Genomic DNA, 22,078 nt, shown 5'->3' on the forward strand with positions numbered 1-22,078 from the left:
GTGATCTGAGCTGCCTCTATTCTTAAAAGGATCACTGATTGCGGTGTTAAAGTAGATTTGGGGGTTGGGGTAGCACGTATTTTTCCAGGGCTTGTGAGAGCTCTAGGATCGAGATAAAAATTAACACATCGCCCTTTGATAGGCCGTAGAAACGCTTCAGATCCTTTTTTGGGACTAAATTTACGTGCTCGGAAGCCTCAGACTGATTGCACCCACTCGAGGCGCGGCTGTGAGCCGAGCGCGTCCCGGAAGAGCTAATCTGCCTGGCAAGACAAACACGTGGAGGGCTTAGCGGGCTCTGGCCCGCTGGGCTCTCAGCGAAAGCCGGGCCGGAGCGAGCCTCCCACGCACTGAGCTCCGCCTCGGGGGTGCTTCTCAAAGTCTGGGTTCGCTCCTCCAGCCCCGCACTGGGAAAGCACAGGAAAACGAAGGCCCGCCTCCATTAGGAGCACCAATCCCGCTCGCCTGCCTCTTTCTCTTCTTCCAATTAGCTTCTAGGATGTGGCCCTCACGCCAGACACATCCCACCGCCGATTGGCCGGCATCTTGCTGGTGCGAGCGGCCCTGGCCAATCAGCGCCCGTCAGTCCACCCCGCGAGCCCGCGGGCAGCGGCGCGAGAGACTGAGGCCCGTTGAAGTTGGTGGGGAAGTGGGCGCGGCGCCGCAGCGCTGGGCTCGCCTCCGCCGCGCTGGGCCCGCCTCCGCCGCACTGGGCCCGCCTCCGCCCCGCCCCGCCCTCCGCCTAATCTTTCTTTGGTTGCGGGTAGGGGCCAGCCCAAGGTATCCGCGAGGTGAGCTCCGAGGTCCGACGGTTCGCTGCCGCCAGCATGGAGTTCGTGAAGTGCTTGGGGCACCCCGAGGAGTTCTACAACCTGCTGCGCTTCCAGATGGGGGGCCGGCAGAAGGTGATACCCAAGATGGACCAGGTGGGCCGAGCATCCCTGCATCCCGGCGGAGCGGGGAGGCTGCGCGCGAGCGCCGGCTTCTGGGCCTGGCCGGCAGGGCCCAGAATCGAGGGACAGGGTTGCGGCCAGCGGGTGCCAGACGCCTCGGGCTCCCTCCTTCCCTCGGGGGAGCAGACCCCTGACCCCTGTCAGGCGGCCCCACCCTCCCAGCCTGGTTCCCCTCTCCTTAATCAGATGTCGGGCCCGGCTGCCCTTGGTCTCCTAGGCATCCGCCCCCATCCCCAAGTTGTCTTGCTGCCTAAAATGTTTCTGTTCGTTCACAACATTGGTTTTTAAGTAGTTTTGCTTCATATTGCGTTCTGTCCCTGAGATTGATGTTTTTCTGGGTTCTAATATGTGGGTTACAAAACTGAGACCGCATGGGTAGATTAAGTGGGAGAGGACGTGTGAAAGAATTTTGTGAACATAATGAACTATGCACATGTTGTCACGAATACCTTTTCTGGAATGAAACCTTATTCATTCTTCCAGTTTTCAGTTACATCACCTCCATAAGCTTCTCCCCCTTTCCTGCAGTCTGATCAGTCCCTTCTTTCTCAGTGCTCCCTGAGGTTTTTAGGACACTTGTCTACTCTTGCAAGTTCTTATTAATTTTCTCTATGTCTGTTGATTAGCTACCCTGTTAGCTGCTTGAAGGCCAGACTTGGTTTTATTTATATTTCATCTTCCTCACTCCTGTACCCTTTGTTAAATGAATGCTTACAAAGGTATTTATTCCAACAAGAAAATCATTAAGTGATTATTGAATGAATAGACACATTCAACTGAATTAGTGGGGTTATATCAAAAGTTCTAAATTCTTTTACCCAATGGAAATAACACAAATACCGTCCTGTGTTTAAATATACTCTTAGTTGTTGTCCTTTATTAAAACACTTTAATTTCCCATCAGAAAGAAAAGTTCTCCCTTTGTCTTATAACTCAGAATCCTTCTCATCCTTCAGGGTCTGGCTTCTGTGAATGCCACCTCTGTTCACCATTCAGCAGGTATTTATTAAACATCTGTTCCACTTTAGGCTTTATACTGGGTGCAGAAGGGCAGGATAACATGTATAGACAAATAAGACACCCAAAGAGCTCATTGTCTTGTCAGTCGATAAAATGTTATAAAATTGTTCATAGAAAGCTTAGGAAGTCACCGTAACGAGATGCCTTTTAATGTTAACCTGTGACCCTCCCTCGACCATTTTCTCTAGCACTGTTTTACCTTATATCAGTCCCATAGTCTTGTATTGTGGTTATTTGTCTATGGGTTTTATGTTCCCAAAGTCCCTTTCAGATTTAAGATTCTATGTTTGATTCTGGACTTTAAGCTATTTGAAAACAGGAGTCTTGTTTGATGTACCGTTAGTGAGTTAATGAACAAAAGGTGGATGCAGTGCCCTCGAGATACCTCTAGGTTTTTAAACAAGAGAAACTTAAGTATCTGTGGCAGAATATAGTAAATGCCATAAGGAAATTCACAGAAGGGAAAAATCACCTCTGGCTGGGATAGGGGATTAATCTTTTGAGAGATGCCTAAAGGAAATACAGCCTTAAATTTCTCCTGTGCCTTGATCAATAGATATTTGTTTAATTAGGAGATTCTGGCTAAGAGTTCTTACTTGGCCCTTTCCTGAAATTATTTGCAGATATTTATATTACTGTATATTTGTGTGTTTTGGGGGGAAAAGAGTTCTGTTCACTATTATCAGATGCTTCCAGGGATCTGTGACCCAAAACAGAAAAATAGTCACTGCTTTACAATCCAGGATATACAGTTTCCTGAACACCTCCTGTGACAGGTAATTCACTACCTCTGGAGACCGCCCATCTCCAGACAGTTCTGGTTTTTAAGAGGTGTTATCTTACAATGAGGGAGGGAGCCTGATTCCTCCAGCTCCATTTTTCTTTCTCAAGATTGCTTTGGCTATTCAGGGTCTTTTGTGTTTCCATACAAATTGTAAAATTTTTTGTTCTAGTTCTGTGAAAAATGCCATTGGTATTTGATAGGGATTGCATTGAATCTGTCGATTGCTTTGTGTAGTATAGTCATTTTCACAATATTGAGTCTTCCAATCCAAGAACATGGTATATCTCTTCATCTGTTTATGTCATCTTTGATTTCTTTAATCAGTGTTCTACAGTTTTCTGAGGACAGGTCTTTTGCCTCCTTAGGTAGGTTTGTTCCTAGGTATTTTATTCTTTTTGTTGCAGTGGTAAATGGGATTGTTTCCTTAATTTCTCTTTCTGCCCTTTCGTTGTTAGTGTATAGGAATGGAAGAGGTTTCTGTATATTAATTTTGTATTCTGCAACTTTACCAGATTCATAGATTAGCTCTAGTAGTTTTCTGGTGGTATCTTTAGGATTTTCTCTGGATAGTATCATGTCATCTGCAAACAGTGACAGTTTTACTTCTTTTCCAATTTGTATTCCTTTTATTTCTTTTTCTTCTCTGATTGCCATGGCTAGGACTTCCAAAACTATGTTGAATAATAGTGGCGAGAGTGGACACCCTTGGCTTGTTCCTGATCTTAGAGGAATTGCTTTCAGTTTTTCACCATTATGAATGATGTCTGCTGTGGGTTTGTAGTATATGGCCTTTATTATGTTGAGGTAGGTTCCCGCTATGCCCACTTTCTGGAGAGTTTTTATCGTAAATGGGTGTTGAATTTTGATGAAAGCTTTTTCTACATTTATTGAGATGATCATATGGTTTTTATTCTTTAATTTATTAATATGGTGTATCACATTGATTGATTTGCATATATTGAAGAATCCTTGCATCCCTGGAATAAATCCCACTTGATCATGGTGTATGATCCTTTTAATCTGTTGTTGGATTCTGTTTGCTAGTATTTTGTTGAGGATTTTTACATCTATTTTCATCAGTGATATTGACCTGTAATTTTCTTTTTTTGTGATATCATTGTCTGGTTTTGGTATCAGGGTGATGGTAGCCTCATAGAATGAGTTTGGGAGGGTTCCACCCTCTGCAATTTTTTGGAAGAGTTTGAGAAGGATAGGTGTTAGCTCTTCTCTAAATGTTTGATAGAATTCACCTGTGAAGCCATCTGGTCCTGGACTTCTATTTGCTGGAAGATTTTTAATCACAGTTTCAATTTCATTACTTGTGATTGGTCTGTTCATATTTTCTATTTCTTCTTGGTTCAGTCTTGAAAGGTTGTACTTGTCTAAGAATTTGTCCATTTCATCCAGGTTGTCCATTTTATTGGCATAGAGTTGCTTGTAGTAGTCTCTTAGAATGCTTTGCATTTCTGCGGTGTCTGTTGTAACGTCTCCTTTTTCATTTCTAATTTTACTGGTTTGAGTCCTCTCCCTTTTTTTCTTGATAAGTCTGGCTAAAGGTTTATCAATTTTGTTTATCTTCTCAAAGAACCAGCTTTTAGTTTTATTGATCTTTGCTATTGTTTTCTTTGTTTCTATTTCATTTATTTCTGCTCTGATCTTTATGATTTCTTTCCTTCTGCTAACTTTGGGTTTTGTTTGTTCTTTCTCTAGCTGCTTTAGGTGTAAGGTTAGGTTGTTTATTTGAGATTTTTCCTGTTTCTTGAGGTAGGATTGTTTTGCTATAAACTTCCCTCTTAGAACTGCTTTTCCTGCATCCCATAGGTTTCGGGTTGTCGTGTTTTCATTGTCATTTGTTTCTAGGTATTTTTTTATTTCCTCTTTAATTTCTTCAGTGATCGCTTGGTTATTTAGTAGCGTATTGTTTAGCCTCCATGTGTTTGTATTTTTTACAATTTTTTTCCTGTAATTGATTTCTAATCTCATGGTGTTGTGGTTTGAAAAGATACTTGATACGATTTCAGTTTTCTTAAATTTACTGAGGCTTGATTTGTGACCCAAGATGTGATCTATCCTGGAGAATGTTCTGTGAGTACTTGAGAGGAAAGTGTATCCTGCCACTTTAATTATATAAATATCAATTAAGTCTGTTTGGTTCATTGACTTTTTTAGTCAGTCTCACCATGCTGTGGACTTAGAATCGTGGTCAGCCCAGATCCCTTCAAGGTCTGTTCTTCCATCTCGATGCCCTCCTGAAAGACGTTTTAAACGTAGATCTTTACCTTTTAGGTAAAGGGTGTCATAATAATGGCTAACATTTATTGCGCTCTTACTGTGTGCCCAGCGCCTCCTAACGTGTATTATTTAAACCTTCCAGTAACCCTGTGAGGAAGCTATTATTATTTTCCCTGTTTTTATAGATGAAGAAACAGGCACAGAGAGGTTAGTTATTGCCTGAGGTCCCACAGCTGTTCACTGGTGGAGACCACCTTTGACCCTGGCAGTCTGAGTCCAGAGCTCACTCTCTTGACCCCATCATGCTGCTGGTCATTAAGGTGATGGGCCAGAGAGTCATATTAAGCAGAGGGTCGTCCAGATTCAGCTAAAAGCTGAACACGCTTTGTACGATGGACACAGACTGGAAACTGTGTATCCTCAGTCGGTTCCCAGCCTGATGGAGAGCAGGTGTACAAAAGATACCTAGGAAGTGCCAAGTCATCTTAAGTACATTGAGATTTCAGGAAATTTTAGTGAAGTAGAACTGTTTTACAGTGAAAAGTTTTTAGAAAGCACAGAAGTGCTTTGCAAAGTGTAGGGCCTTGAAAAGAGGTATTAGATTTAGATTAGTGGGGGAGGATCCTCTGTGGGGAAAGCCAGTATGAGCCAAGTCATGTAGGTAGGACTAAGCACAGTGTGTGTGGCTGGAATTGAGTGCAAAGTGCAGTGGGTGCATGTGGGAGTCCAGGAGCTGAGCTGTATTCCGTGAAGCAGGCAATGGTCAAATGCACCTGTAGCACTATGAAAGCAGTATTTTTGGAACAGTAGTTTGGAAGGTGAATGGAATTAGGGGATTAAACTGTGAGAATAATCAAATTAATAACGATAATAGTAATATTAATAGACAGCATTTATTGAGTTCTGTGTTCCAGGCACTGGCGAAGCTCTTGAAGTCTGTTATCTCAATGTTATCAGTTAGCTTTCGTTGGGTAACCACCCCAAAACGGAGTGGCTTAATTCTGGAGACTGGATGCACAACAGTGTGACTTAACACTCCTGAAGTGCACGCTCACAAATGGTCAAGATGGTCAATTTCATGTTATGTATATTTTACCACAATTAAAAAACCAAACTCAGTGACTTAAAATAACAACTGTTATTTAGTTCACAGTTCTCTTGGAGAGCTGGGGAGTTCTGGTCTGAGCCAACTTGAGTGATTTCTACTGGGTTTGCTCAGCTGGCTGGTTGGCATGTGGCTGGACCATCTGATTAGCAGGCTATAGGCTGGAGCGTTGAGGGGAGGTTGGGCCCTGTGTGTCTCATCCAGCAGGCTAGCCTGGGGACTCTCCGCTCTTGACTGGAATCATGCAAACCCCAGTGTGCACGCACTCGTCCGCTTTCTGCTTGACTCACAGTTGCTACTGTCTAGTTGGCCAAAAAAAGTCACAAGGGGAGCCCAGATGCGAAGAGGTGGAGATAGACTCCACCTCCTGATGGGAAGAGCCGCAAACTTTATGGCCATTTTGTAACTTACCATACTTAGTCGATCTTGACAACAACGCTAAAGAGATAAGTGCTATTATTACTGCCATTTTACAGATTAGGAAACTGTAGCATAAAGGAGTTGAATTTGGAAGCTCTCAAGTGGTGGTTCCATGATGCCATCCCTGGCCTGTCTGAAGACCTTCATGCTTCCACCCTGGAGGCCACCCAGAATAAAGAGCACAGGCTTTGACTGGCCCCAGAGAGCGATCACATTCCAGTGCTGTCACGTGTGCACCAGACACATCACAGGCTCACAGCAATTTCTGGCTTCTGTCTGCCCTTCCCAATTCTGTTGTGCACTTCCTCCCTCCCTCCCTCCTTCCTATCCTTCCTATATTCATTGAACAAACATCTGGCCACTGGTTGCGTGCTTGATATTGTTCTAGGTGCTGGGATAAAACAGTGAACCAAATAGGTGAAGACCTTGCTTTTGCTAATCGTACATTCTAATAGAAGAGAGAGAGAAGGAAAAAAAAGCAAATATACAATATTTCAGGTGGAGAGAAGTACTACAAAGAAAAATGATAGCAGGGCAAGGGAGCTGAGTGTCTGAAGTCAGGGGACACAATTTATAGGGTTGTGATTTGGGTCCAGAGACTTCTCTGTGTCACATTTTCTTCTCTATGAAATGAGACTTGGAAAAAATGGTAGCATCGGATACCTCTAGAGAGGCGAATGGGTGGCCACAGTAAGGGGTAGGGGTGAGACTTTTCACAGTATAATCTTTTTAATTTTTTAAGAAGTGAGACCTGGGCTACTCCCTCTCCTAGCTCTAAGATTTGATGAGCAATGCAGTACAGTATTATTTTGTTAGTTGTAGTTTTCCTGAGCCGTTTTTAACCCCCATGAACCATTTTTTAAAAATAGCTGAGTATACCTCTAGTTAGAGGAAACATAGGAAAAACTATTTTCCTTCACTTAACATTATCTTAGTTTCTCTCTTAGAAACAAAGAAGCTGGGGGAATAAATTTACACTTAGCAGACATGGAGGGCTGAGATTATTTCAGTCACAGAAGGATTTGGCTGTAGGAGTTCAGGGTTCCCTAAATTGACTTATCCTGAATTTTTAGGAGCATATCAGTAAATCTGGCATCATACTGCCACCTGCAAGTTGTGTGACATCACTAAGAGAGCACATAATGGAAAAACTCGGTGTTTTGTAATCATGCAGTTCTGGCTTCTATCAAGTCTAAATCCTATTACTTAGACTAATGTCTATGAAGTTTAATCCTGACTCTATTCCTTTTGGTGACTTAACCTCCAGCAACAGGTTCTTCCTCCATAAAATAGAGACAGTGGATCACAATCTGTCAATCACAATTTCCCAACTCCAAAATGGTCTGAAAACAAAGAGGTTTTTAATAAGTCTGGCTCAAGGTCACTTGGCAGTACAATGTGCTCTGATATATAATAAAGTGATCCCACTTAGTATAACTATTCAAATGTTTTGCTGAAGAAGTGTCGATAATCAGTTACAGGGAGCCATTCCACAATGACAGGCTGTATGTGCATTTCATTGCCTGTCTTCTAAAACACTACGATTCTGAATTCTGCTACACATCTGGTCATGGAGACCTTGGGTGGATTGCATGTCTGTATTGTGTCATCTTTAAAAGGTTGCATAATGTTTGTATTGTGCTTGGCATGTAGTAGCTGCCCAGTAAGTGGTAGTTATTACTTTTGCTGTTACGTAACTTCATTTCTCAAGTTTGTGGGGTTTTCCCTCCCTTCTGAGGGAGCCTGTGTTACTTAATCTGAATGGAAGGCCGTGGGGAGGGTTGGTCGCCGTCCACTTGTGGAACTGTCTTTCAGGTGGAGCCCCAGTCGTGGGAGGACAGTCCTGCACCTCTCACCCCTGCACACTCTTCCTCTCAATGCCTTTCATCCCTGTTTTCTCTCACTGGAGAGTTCTTGTGAGCACGCCCATCTCAGACAGCAAAGAAGAACATCAGGAGGCTCTAGGGACGGGCCACAGTAGCTTTAGCTTTTTATTTTTTTTTTACTTTTTTTCCCCTTAGCTCATGGGAAGCAAGCAGTGGAAATGTTTTTAACAGTGGTGTTTTCCATAGTGTGTTTCATAGTTATATCTCCCTGTATCTTCTTGGCAATTTGAGGAAATTATTGTTACAGAATGAGGTATTGACACAAATAGGTGCCAGGAAAAAAGAATGACGGGGTAAGGAGATGCGAAGTGATTTCGTGACCTCGTTCCAGTGGTTAAGAACCCCCCTGCCAATGCAGGGGACATGGGTTCGAGCCCTGGTCTGGGAAGATCCCACATGCCGCGGAGCAACTAAGGCCGTGCGCCACAACTGCTGAGGCTGTGCTCTGGACCCTGTGAGCCACAACTACTGAGTCCACGTGCCACAACTACTGAAGCCCGCGCACCTAGAGCCCATGCTCCACAACAAGAGAAGCCACCGCAATGAGGAGCCCGTGCACCGCAACTAAGATTAGCCCCCGCTCGCCACAACTAGAGAAAGCCTGCACGCAGGAATGAAGACCCAACGCAGCCAAAAATAAAATATATAAATTTATATTAAAAAAAAAGACAAGGATGACTGCTTTAAAAAAAAAGAGTGGAGAAGGTGTGTGGGAAAGGAGGGGGCGTGTCCTTCAAGATTGTTGCTCTTCAGAACCAGTGCAATGAACCTTTTTTTTTAATATATAAATTTATTTATTTATATTTATTTTTGGCTGTGTTGGGTCTGCGTTGCTTCGCGCGGGCTTTCTCCAGTTGCAGCGAGCAGGGGCTACTCTTCGTTGCGGTGCGCGGGCTTCTCACTGCGGTGGCTTCTCTTGTTGCGGAGCACGGGCTCTAGGGGCAGGGGCTTCAGTAGTTGTGGCGCACGGACTCAGTAGTTGTGGCTTGCAGGCTCTAGAGCGCAGGCTCAGTAGTTGTGGTGCATGGGCTTAGTTGCTCCGTGGCATGTGGGATCTTCCTGGACCAGAGCTCGAACCTGTGTCCCCTGCATTAGCAGGTGGATTCTTAACCACTGCGCCACCAGGGAAGTCCCAATGTATGATGCACCTTTGACATCAGCCCCCAAACCCTTAGTTGTAGCCGGGGATTAAAACATTTGGCAGTGCAGTGAAAGGAATCAATGTGGCCTGATAACAACAGTTGTATATGAAGGGTGGCTTAGAGCTCAGAAAAGAGCTGTTATTCTGTTCTTTCTATTTTATTGTGAAGTCTTGCCTCTCCACATTTTGATAGGAAAGGAGTTGGTGAATTGTTTTTAAATACTCTTTGAACTTATTCATTTACGCATCAGACCTTCACTGAGTATTTTTATATGCCAGACTGTATGTACGAAATGATTTTACTAATATATGGTGCTTAGTAAATGTTAATTTTTACTAATTTTTTTTATTGAACTTGGCAATAATTTCTCATGATTATGTGACTTAAAAAGAAAAGCTTTACCCTCTTGACAGAAGAACATGTATCCATGGTAAGAAATAAACACATATGAAAGGAAGATAGTTCACGTGGACCCCAGCAGGGTCCCAAGGTTCACTGTTATCATTCCAAAATGACTATGGGATTTCCACATACATACATATATATATGTATATGTGTGTACATATATTTATTTATTTATTTTAAACCATCCCCCCTGTTGTTAGATATTGCAAATGTTTCCCGTTTCTCTCTTAAAAAGAGAGTGGGGGAGGCTGGGGGGGGTGGTATATGGGAACTCTGTGTTTTCCACTCAATTTTCCCTGAACCTAAAACTGCTCTAAAATATAAAGTCTCCATAAAAAAATATACAAAACAGCCAGCAATTCTTTCTGATATGCTTGTATATCAGAACATGGCTTTTTTTTTTCTGGAAAAAGTTTTTGTCTTCCTTAGGGAAGAGTAAATAAGGTTCGTAAAGATCGTTACAGCTCACTGATTTGAAAGGGAAAGATGATTAGAAATCTTAAAAGGAATAGCTAGCTTTCCAGAGGATAATAGAGGTTTAACAGGTGTTCAAGTAAAACCAGAACTGGACAGTAGTTAAAGGGGTAAAAACATTTCATTCAGAAAAGTAATTGCAATAGAGGAAAGAGACCTCAGTATAGAACTGGGCTCGGTTCCGAATACAAGGAGCAGAGTGTAGGTGTGGGTGGATGGAAAAGTACTAAGAGGAAACATCTGGGGTAAGGGGCATTCTGCTGAAACGACCTACCGGGATTCTTGCTGGAGGCAGGTCAGGGCGCTGGGATGGTGGTGGAAGAGGAACGGGCCAGATGGTGCGGGTGATCATACATGGCGGATGGGGGATTCTGGCTAAACCAATTTAGCCGGGTTCTTGCTAAAGCTGAGCGACGCAAAGATAAACACAGAAGTACAAAGGTGGAGGATTTAGGAGCCTGACTAAAGTTTGGCCAAGGAGAGATTCGGGTTCCGTTAACAGCCTGCGGGTTCTGGGGAGAAGGGGAACAAGGTGAGGAAGGCAAGGGTGGTGAGCCGGAGGCCGCGGGGCGGGGCTCGCATCTGGGCAGGGTGGGCGGGGCTGCCGCGGGGCGGGGCTGGCCGCGGGCCCGCGTGCGGGGTGCGTGGGGCTGGCGGCGGGGCGGGGCTCGGCTCGCATCTGGGCGGGCGGGGCGGCGGACGCCCGCTCCCTGCTCCGCCGCCCCAAGCCTATTGCGGTGGAGCAAGAGCTGGTCCCGCCCCTCGGTGGGCGCCCCTCCGCTCCTCTCGGGTCTATGGAGGAAAAACTGCGCTGGCCCCGCGATTCCCATGGCCGCAGTCGCCTGCGGCACCAAGGCCATGTCCCTTTTCAAGCGGACCTTGGTGCTGAGCCCCGGCGCGGCGCCCAGGGGCGCGGGCACTCCCCCGCGCGGCTGCCCCTTGCCCCCTGCCGCCTGGCCCTCCAAGGACCGGCCGCGGGGAGAGGGCGTGTGCGGCCGGCTGCGGAGCCCCGCGGCAGCTGGCCGCCCGCCCCAGCCCCACTCCAGCCCCTCCGCGTCTCCCACCGCCGTGTGTCTCCTCTGCCCGCAGGACTCACTCAGCAGCAGCTTGAAAACTTGTTACAAGTACTTGAATCAGACCAGTCGCAGTTTCGCAGCTGTTATCCAGGCGCTGGATGGGGAAATGCGGTGAGTGGCGCAGGCAGCTCTTTGTGACCTGGGGGAAGAAAACTTTGCCACGGCTCGTTGGAAGCCACTTTTTGACACAGCCCCTCGCATTGCTGTCTCCGTGCTTGTGGCGTAGCCTGAACAGGCCCCTGTGGGTGAAGGAAATGTTCGCGGTTGAAACACGCCTGTGTTTACTTTAGAATGCCCTTCCAGGCACCTGGCCATCTCATAGCGTCCCTGCAGGCCCAGCTCTTTCAGGGAGGGGGAGGGGGTGTTTATTAACTTTTTTTAGTGCTGGCAGCTGGACCTGTCTCTGAGCGGCTCATGCATTTTTCTTGGCTTCACTTATGCTACTTTGCATTTCTAGTATATTGGGTTAATTCTTCTGAAGTTGCCTCTGTGCAGATTATATACGTGACTTAGCCGTTAGGTATGATAGTATTGATAGTGAGAAGTTATTGTGTGTTTTGACTTTATTTTATCTGCAAAATAATAGTTCCGTCTAAATGGTCTGCTGGTCTTTCTACAGCTGTGCTGCATTAGTTAAATGTAACTCATTGTGGGAGTAGTAGTGACGTCCAGCTGGCAGGTTTTTTATTTATTTATTTATTTTTATAAATAAACTACAGAAGTCCATTGCTCCCATCTCAGAAAGAGAAGCCAAGAAGTTGCATTAAGTACGATAAGTTTTGGATATCCTTTCATAGTTCTGTAGAGTTAAGGGTGTAGGAGGGTTTAGAAAATGGCCCAGCAAAAATGATGAGATGTGATTTTAAAACACATATCTTTGAATGTTTGTTCCAGTGTATTGATAGTTATTCCTTTCTTACAGCCATGCAGTATGCATATTTTATCTGGTTCTCCGAGCCCTGGACACTCTGGAAGATGACATGACCATCAGTATAGAAAGAAAGGTCCCCCTGTTACACAACTTCCACTCGTACCTTTATGAGCCCGACTGGCGGTTCACGGAGAGCAAGGAGAAGGACCGACAAGTCCTGGAGGACTTTCCAACGGTAGCGGGACTAACGGGACGCAGTCGTGCGCATGATTGGTGGGGTGGGCGTCAGCCGGCCCGTGTGCCTGGAGGGAACTGCAAAACCAGCAGTCTCAGGGCAGTGTAGCATAATGTGGCAATGGTGCGTCTCAAGCCAGACTGCCTGGGTTGGCGGCCCCATGCTCCCACTCATTAACTGGTGCTGCGTTACGTAGCCTGCCTGTGCCTCTGTTTCTTCATCGGTAAGACAGAGAGAGTAATGGTCCCTGCCTCCTAGTGTGGTTGTGAGGATGGAAAGAGTTAACGTAGGTGAAGCTCTTAGGTGTTAGCTGCTACTGTCATTACCAGGATGTTGTTGGGAAGTCCAGCCTTCCTTCCTGTGGAGAGAGCACTCCAGTGCCAGTGTCGTGAAAGATGGGTTCTCCAGCCAATGCACCCGAGAACGCAGCCTAGGTGTGTCGCGCTGCTGGCCTCTGGGGCACCCTGAACCTGGTGGCGTGCTGTGCAGCTCATGATGGGTGGCAGCTGTGGGGTAGGGCGCGGGCTCTTCGCAGCTGAGCTGAGGACTGAAGCAGGATGATCTCTGCCACCCACAGCTGTGTGAGCCTGGACACACCCCTTAACTTCCTTGTGCCTCAGTTTCCTCATTTGTAAAGTTAGAGCTCCGAGGCCTGAATGAGTTCATACATGTAGAGTACTTAGAATAGTGTTCTATAAATATTAGGTATTTAGTCCACTCAGTTGGAGTAAAGTGGGTTCTAATTAAAATCTTGAGCTTTAGAAGATCCCACAAATTTTTCTTGTGCATGTGACTAGGTCCTACTCTTCTGGGATTTGCATGTCTTATCACATAAATAAGTGGTTCTTCCGTACCTTATAAATAAAGGTTTGATTTAGCAAAGTCTCATGTTCCCTAAGAGCCCAAAGGAGCCCTTCTTTTTGTACACAGTTGCCAGAATTTGAGGGGAGGAATAGTCCTTAAGTGGCTCCCTTACTATTGAAACAAATCTATATTCTTCAGCGGGGAGGGGAGGAATCCAGCCATTACAGAAGAATGTTTGAGAAGGACTCCTTCGGAGCAAGGGCTGTTTCAGATTACTGAGATCACACCTTCAGTGTCAAAGCCAAAAACAAAATACAGTACCATACAAACCAAGAGAAAAGGGCTGTGAAGAAAAATTAGGTGGAGTTCGTATAGTACAATACAAAAGAAGAAAAGAGAAAAATCTGGAGAAGAGTTAGGCAAGGAAGTAGAGCTCTCACATAGGGAAGGTGCTGGTGATTGGTTCTCATGGGACACCTCTCACAAGACCAGAGCAGGTGGCGTCTGCCTGGGAATCTGTGGCCATTTACCGGTGAGCTTTTGAAATTCTGCCAATGCAGAGAAAGTGCCGCAAATAGGGTAACATCCCACTTGTAATTGAAGTGTGTTCTCACTTAAAAAAAAAATCATACATTGTTCTAGCTGGAGCCTCCGAAAACAAAAGCAGTCTCCCAAACTACTTGAATCTTCATAACAAACAATTTCTGGTCATGGGATAAATGTCACATGTATTTTAAAAATCAAGGCGGCCCTATCCACTCAACAAAAATGAAAGAATATGAAAATAAATGCCAAAATAATTTCGGAGGTATAGCTAGTAAATTTTGAGACAATATTCTAATGTGCGTATGAAACCTGAGTCTATTTCTTTATAAAAATGACACTTTGTTCTGGAAGGGTTCAAGGTGAAGACTAAATCCATCTTTTGCTGTACTGGGTCGTAGGGTCAGCGCACAGGTGCTACGCCCTCAGAAGCAGAGACTTGCTCCTGTGGAGTGAAGGGGACAGAAAGTGCAGGTGTCGCTACTTTGCCGTTGTTAACCTTTTACATCCTTGTGAATGTGAAATACGCGGAGCTGTGTGTTTTGTGAGAGTGTGTAATTTTAAGACACTTGCATTGGCGGTCCTGTCCGTCTGTGGTTCAGCTTGAGAGCGGAGTGTGTGGAGACGCCTCCTGCCTCACCTTCAGGAGCGCTTTGTGTGCTGGCCTGTCCCAGCAGCTCCAGTTTGAAGGGTGAACCGGTTGCCGAGGGTTAGGTGTACTGTGGGTTTGGGGCGAGGGCCTCCCTCACACAGCACTGCTCTCAGATGGGGGCAAGAAGGGCCCTTCCCCCTCCCCTCACTTATTTTTTTAAGTCCATCGTTTTTTTTTGTTTTGTTTTTTTTTGGCTGCGCGGTGCGGCATGCGGGATCTTAGTTCCCCAACCAGGGTTCGAACCTGTGCCCCCTGCATTGGGAGCCCAGAGTCGTAACCACTGGACCACCAGGGAAGTGCCTTCCTGCCCCTCACTTTAGAGGGTCCCCCTCTGGACCACCTCACCCTCAACGGGGGCCGTGGGAGCGTGCCTGCCCCGAGCTTGTGCAGCTCCCCTTGTAGACCATCTTCTGGGGGTCTGGGATTGCGTGCCCCCAGTTCCCTGAGACACCCCACACACACGGGCTTGCAGTCCGTTTCCGGGGGCCCGTCTCCTACAGGGTGGCCTGTGCACCAGTGACCGTGCCCCGTGGCCCGAGGGCGGCTCTTCAGGAGGGTCGTGGGTGAAGCTTGACCCTGCTGTCTGGGGTGTCCTTACACACGAGTGTGAGATTCCTCCTCCTGGCAGTCTCTGCACTATTTAATTTTGGAACAGAAGCCTGAGGGACCAAGAATTTTAAATTCACACCCGAGTCTTCCAGGTGGTTGTGAAGGTATGCTTGTCAGGGCGGGAGAAGAGAACATACTGCACTTGGTAAGTTACTAGCTCGCTTGATGGTTTAAGATTTTGAGCCACATGGCGTGTGGCCACCGTTGTGCTCTTGCCCCAGGCCCGGTGGAAGGTGGGGCTGAGCCTCCACGGGGCCTTCTAACCAAGTGAAGCGGCTGAAGCCTTCCTCCGGTCAGCATTGACATGGGACCTGGGGCTGTAATAAGGCTTCAGTGCTCATTAGTTGGTACTAAGCTTTCTAGAACACTCATTGTATATTATGGGTTAAATTAGAGTACATCTTTTTCACCTGGTACTAGTGGAGACTGGTAGTCTTAGAACTCTACCTCCAAACACAGCTTGAGAAATAAGAAAGGGTTACTTTTAAATGATAATGGCAATAATAGCGTACATTTATTGAGCTATGAGTTACGAAATGTATTTCATTATTGGTTTATCATGTGCTTTATTTAATATTAATATAGTTTTAACATGTAATGGATGTGATACACTGTTAACGACGTGTGTATAGATAAGGAAACTGAGACATAGAGATTTAATCCCCTTGCCTGAAATCACCTGTGAAGTTAAGTGGCAGAACCAGGATTCAAACACAGAAGGCCTACATCCAGAACCCTTGTGCTTAATCCCTGGCACACTCTACTGCCCGTTTAAAAAATGGTTAAAAATAAAACTTTGCATATAAGTGAAGGTAGCATCACCCAGTGTTTTGGTGTTTTGTTTTGGTTTTTTTTTTGGCTGTGTTGGGTCTTCATTGCTGCGCGCAGGCTTTCTCTAGTTGTGGCAAACGGGGGCTACTCTTCATTGTGGTTCGCGGGCTTCTCATTGCGGTGGCTTCTCTTGTTGCGGAGCACAGGCTCTAGGCACGCAGGCTCAGTAGTTGTGGCTCGTGGGCTCAGTAGTTGTGGCGCACGGGCTTAGTGGCTCTACAGCATGTGGGATCTTCCCGGACCAGGGCTCTAACCCGTGTCCCCTGCATTGGCAGGTGGATTCTTATCCACTGAGCCACCAGGGAAGCCCCACCCAGTGTTTTGATCATAACATCCCAAGGTTTATAATCAGGGAGATTTCTGTGTACATGCTCCCCTTGCCCCTGCTTCGGGGCTGGCCTTTCTCCATTGTACCAGTGGACTCCCCATGGTGTCCTTCCTTCTCGTACTTGGAATCACTAGAGAGTGACCCCGGGACCTAGAAGTGTACTGTAGCTGGGAAACAGAATTCTCTGGAGGGACAAGGAAAAGCCCCTCCTGGCTGACCTCGCGGGCAGAGCTGCCTGGGGGAGTCGGACCCCTCCCTCCCCACCCTCCCTCAGGTTTCTGGGAGAACGGAGAGCTCCTCATGGTCACTCCTCCCTAGATATTTTTGTTTTCGTGTTTTGAATTATATAATGATGTAGTGAGTACCAAAGAGTTGAAGTTGGTTCACATCCAGCAGTGAAGTGTTTATTTTGGAGCCTTTGTTTTCAAGCCTAAGCTGCTCCTCCCCCAGCTGGCTGGCCTTTCCCCTCTTATAAATAGAACTGACCGAGCCTGGGATCTGTTGAAAGACCAGGTCCTCGGGAGATTCAGGGATTCAAATGACCTTTGGTAGAGGTGTTCGTTTGCTTCAGTCCACGTGGGAATTACCTTTTGGCTTTGTCTTGGAACAGCTGTTCTGTAGAGAACAGTTCTGGAGAGATCAGATTGGTTTTATGGAATTTGGGGGTTTAACAGTTGATGTTCATCAAAATAATCCTAAAGGATCTTAGGCTTCTGAACCCCTTCAGTGCCTTGCAGCCCTCTGGGTTTCCCTCAGGTCCTTAAATTTAGGTGTTTCCTGAGGGAGTTTTTCTAACCTTTCTGTAAACATAGACCAGGTACTTCTCACACTTCGGAAGCTTAGCAAAGTCTATTCACTGTTTTCAGTATTGTGTGTTGATGGCATATTATTTGAGAAGTTTCATGGTGTTTTATTGGATTGGCCCAAAAGTTCGTTCTGGTTTTTCCGTAAGATGGGATGAAAAACCCGAACGAACTTTTTGGCCAACCCAGTATATTTTATTTTGATAACCTACAGGCACTTCTTTGAACTTAAGCAAGATACTTGTACAGTAGCAGTGACTTTTAAAAACATCAATAATACTTTTCGACATTAAAGCTTGGGCTATGAAAAAAAATGTTGGATAGCCTGCCGCAGATTGAACTAAACTGAGTTGTTTAAGGAATTAGAAAGTGTAGCCTTATAGTAGGGAGACACTGTAGCTTCATGGCATGAATTTGGGAACTGGGGATAGACAGTGGTTGGCTGGTCTCCTTGCTAGAACACAGGCTCTGGGGGCGGAGTTTCTGGTCATCTTGCGGCTGTGCGTCCCAGTGCCCAAGACATGTTTGCACAAATGAATCTTCATTATCATGAGGCTTGTCTGAAAATGAGGCATTCTTCCTAAAATGCTTACACTTATGTCCAGTTTTATGTTGAAGTATCTCATTTCTCATTAGGTGGGAAGATGAGCATATGATAAGACTATGAATCTTCTTTTTTTGTTGTTTTTTTTTTTTGGGCCGTGCCCCGAGGCTTGTGGGATCTTAGTTCCCTGACCAGGCGTCGAACCCGGGCCCTCAGCAGTGAGAGCTCGGAGTCCTAACCCCTGGACCGCCAGGGAACTCCCTGAATCTTCTTTTGAGTCTAGAAACTTCAGCATTTCTGTACCCTTCTATTTTAATATTTATGAAATTTGCCGAACTTATTATTCAATATGTAGAAAGCTAGCGTAACCTAGATGTTAGACTTATAGCTGGATCGTTTGGGAGTCTTCCCTCATGAGTTCTGTTGTTGCTTTGCTTTATGATCTGTAGGTACCCTGTTGGTTCCCAGTTTTAATAACGTATTTCATATTTTCTGTTTTTTATGACCTCCATTTCAGATCTCCCTGGAGTTTCGAAATCTGGCTGAGAAATACCAAACAGTGATTGTTGACATTTGCCGGAAGATGGGATTTGGGATGGCCGAGTTTTTGGATAAGCGTGTGGCGTCTGAACGGGAGTGGGACAAGGTTAGTGTCCCTGTGGAGCGTTCTCGGTGTGAGTGGCACTGATGAACTGGCGGTGCTCACCATGACATCCGGGCCGAGGGACAAGGGGTGGTTTCACAGCCCAGCTGTAGTGTCTCCACATAAACACTTAATAGGGGCTTAGGTGTAGTCATACCTGGAATAATCCTTGCTCTGGGGAGCTTATCGTCAAGTTAGGCTAGGGGTCCCCAACCCCTGGGCCGTGGACCGGTATCGGTCCGCAGCCTGTTAGGAACCGGGCCGCACAGCAGGAGGTGAGCGGTGGGCAAGCGAGCAAAGCTTCATCTTCTGCTCTCCATCGCTCGCATTACCGCCTGAGCCATCCCCCCGCACCGCCCCCCCCCCACCTCTGTCCGTGGAAAAACTGTCTTCCATGAAACCGGTCCCTGGTGCCAAAAAGGTTGGGGACCACTGAGTTAGGCCAAAGCAGATATAACTCGTCCCAGAGGTGCAAACATCAAGCTGATGAAAGTGTCTCTGACTTGCTGTGAAATTTGAGGTTAATGACCAAATTATTGCATGTAATATAGAGACATCAGTAGTTTTCACATCTTAAAATGTGTCTTCTATTTTTCTTTACTGAGCACGCGTGTGTGTTTCTGAGTCATTTCCAGTTCCTTCATAACACAAGCTTACTTTTTTTTTTTAATGAAATTTGGGTTTCTTTTTGTTTTTAACATTTCTTTATTTAGGCTGTGCTGGGTCTTACTTGTGGCATGCTGGGTCTTTAGTTGTGGCATGCGGGATCTAGTTCCCCAACCAGGGATCGAGCTCAAGCCCCCTGCATTGGGAGCGCAGAGTCTTAGCCACTGGACCACCAGGGAGTCCCCACGAGCTTACTTTTAAATTCAGTGCCACCTTGGCCCCATTTACTTAGGAGTAGGTATCAGACTGTTAAATTATATTCTGTGTCTGTTTCCTCAGAAACAAAACTGTTCACGAGGATCCCAAGGCACTAACTTGGATCATAGTTGCATTACGCTGAGGAGTGAGTGCCTTTCTAATACCCACTCCTCCTTCCCCATCATCTTTTCATAGAAATAAGACGATGCGAGAGGTTCCAGGTTTCTTGACGTCCGCCTACCTCTTTTTACGGTGCTTATAGATGCACATACGTGGAGGTACACTGCAGGAGCCCCTGGGGGGCCCAGGTTGTCTTCCTCTAGGGACAGAGCAGCTGGAAAGGGCTGTGAGAGCAGATGATGTGGCAGATACAATTACACTGGCTTTCATTTGGCCAGAGGTTATCCCTGACCAGCAGCTGTGAAGGCCAGGGGTTGAGGAGAGCGTGCTTCTCTGGACAAAGTGACATAATTGACTACGGGGACTAAACTTGACTCAAAATACAAGATAGGAGGGGAGGGGGTCTTGCCCATTTTCCATAGGAGTGGCCTCTGTGAGACTTACTCATCACCTCAATGGAAGCAGAGACATTTTAAACGTCTAAATTATGTACATATTTTGTGTCTCTAATAGTGTTTAGGTTAGGATCCCAAAAGAGAAGCTACTGCATATTCATTGAGTGAGCGTAGGTCCAAGGTCTGGCCCCTTCATTTTTCACGACTCAAAACTTGATGACAACATCTTTGGAACTGGTGGTTTATGCTCCACAAGTTGGCATGAGTGTGGCTGCTGCTAGAATATCAGTTTATGAATTTAAAGTTAAAGCTGAAACTCCTGGCCACGAACCAGCGCTGGTTATCAGCACAGTAACTTCCTTTTCTGCTGTGCAGATCTATTCAGGAAACTTAATTATAGGCTGTTGAATAGAAGTTCTGATCAGATAAAACTGAATACTTGTAAAGATTTTTATTTTCCTTCAACTTTAGAGGAAAATGAATACCTCCATCCTAGGAGTATTTCTACCCAAAGAACTATTATCTTAACATAAAATATACTTTTCCTTGGACAGCAGTGTGGGTGTTGTAATGTAATATGTAATGCTTTTATTAATTTCTAGTTAAGTCTTTTAAAAATTTGTTGTCCACAGCTGCTTTCTCTCTGATTTCAGCATATCTTTACTCTTTCCAGATCCTTCCTCTCCTAGAACATATTTCAAGTGCTTTTTCTATCATTTCATCGTACCTCTTGATTAGTCTGTGACTTTGTATTACTTTCCTTTTTTAAAATAATTAATTAATTTTTGGCTGCGTTGGGTCTTCGTTGCTGCACGCGGGCTTTCTCTAGTTGCGGCGAGCGGGGGCTACTCTTTGTTGTGGTGCGCGGGCTTCCCATTGCAGTGGCTTCTCGTTGCACAGCACGGGCTCTAGGTGTGCGGGCTTCAGTAGCCGTAGCACGCAGGCTCAGTAGTTGTGGCGCATGGGCTTAGTTGCTCCGCGGCATGTGGGATCTTTCCAGACCAGGGCTCGAACCCTTGTCCCCTGCATTGGAAGGCGGATTCTTAACCACTGCACCACCAGGGAAGCCCTGTATTACTTTCAACCAGAGACACTCTCTACTCTGGTCTTTGCCTAACTCTGCTGCAGAGGGTACCTTCTTTAACTCCTCTTCACTTCTTAAGTTGTCTAATGGACATTCATTTTATAAACGTATTGCTTTAAGTAATACAATATTGTACATCAACTGTATTTCAACTTAAAAACAGAGAGTATTCCATTGAGTTGTCTTGGAATACTCTTCTCCGGGGAGGACAGCTTTGACAAACCACTTGTATAGAAAAAAACTTCTTTGACGATTAAGATTTACATTTACTCAGATTTCATTTGAGAGAAAGGCAGAGTTTTAGCAAAGTTGTTAAACCCTGCCTCTGAAGCCATACGGCTTGGCTGAGAATCCCTGGCCTCTGACTTGCCAGATGAGTGATCTTGTGCAAGTTAAGTGACGTCTCTGTGCCTCAGTTTCTGCATCTGCACAATGGTGATAATTATTGAATGTGCCCCAGAAGATGTTTGTGAGGACCGAATATGCAGCATGCTTAAAACACATCCTTGGGGACTTCCATGGTGGTCCAGTGGATAAGACTCCACGCTCCCACTGCAGGGGACCCAGGTTCGAACTCTGGTCAGGGAGCTAGATCCCACATGCATGCCGCAACTAAGAAGTCTGCATGCCGCAACCAAAGATCCTGCATGCCACAACTGAAGATCCCGAGTGTCGCAACTAAGACCCAGTGCAGCCTAAATAAATTAATTAAAAATTTTTAAAAAAAAGAGTGAATAACTTAGGAAAGTATATTTAAAAAATAAATAAATAAAACACATCCTTGTTATGTAAAAAAACAAGGTACTACCACTACGTTCTTTTACATAATGAGGATTTTGAGACACTGCAAGATCTTAAAATGTCTTCAAGATTAAATTCTACTTAGTATTCTAGTTTCTGTTAGAATATTCCTTATTCCCTCATGGTGTTCACTCCCAATTTGGGATATCAAAAAGTTTACTAGTTTATTTTTTCAATAACCTTTTATTCTAGAAGCAGTGCATGTGCATTGTACAGATATAGAAAATACAGTAAAAAAAAAATAAAATAAAAAAAATAGAAACATCACATGAGCCAGAGATCACTTTTGTTAAGTCTTTTGTGCATATCCTTCTTGGAATGTTTTTTACTCCTTACATGTACATGGTGTATAATGTGGTTTTTTTTAAGCAAAATGAGATCTTTTACATTCTTTTTGGAACCTGGTTTTTTGTAGCTAATGATCTCTGGCATTTCTGTTTTAGTAAAAGTTTCA

The 22,078-nt window shown here is 45.3% G+C and overlaps 1 protein-coding gene across 4 annotated transcripts in view; it reads left to right on the forward strand.

Moving 5' to 3' along the window:
- Positions 1-742: 742 nt before the first annotated feature.
- The window catches only part of FDFT1 (farnesyl-diphosphate farnesyltransferase 1), a 35,937-nt gene continuing 14,601 nt past the window's right edge, over positions 743-22,078 (forward strand). Inside the window, exons 1-4 of one of the 4 annotated variants that reach the window (XM_061200763.1) lie at positions 743-926; positions 11,511-11,608; positions 12,420-12,603; positions 18,235-18,363. In XM_061200763.1, coding sequence (XP_061056746.1) covers positions 828-926; positions 11,511-11,608; positions 12,420-12,603; positions 18,235-18,363 — 510 coding nt within the window. In that variant the 5' untranslated portion in view covers positions 743-827. Of the gene's footprint in view, positions 927-10,750; positions 10,954-11,113; positions 11,609-12,419; positions 12,604-18,234; positions 18,364-22,078 lie in introns of those variants that run through there. The other 3 variants (XM_061200764.1, XM_061200762.1, XM_061200765.1) reach the window with 3 other exon arrangements.

Source organism: Eubalaena glacialis, chromosome 9 (assembly GCF_028564815.1).
Source record: "Eubalaena glacialis isolate mEubGla1 chromosome 9, mEubGla1.1.hap2.+ XY, whole genome shotgun sequence".
Taxonomy (NCBI): domain Eukaryota; kingdom Metazoa; phylum Chordata; class Mammalia; order Artiodactyla; family Balaenidae; genus Eubalaena; species Eubalaena glacialis.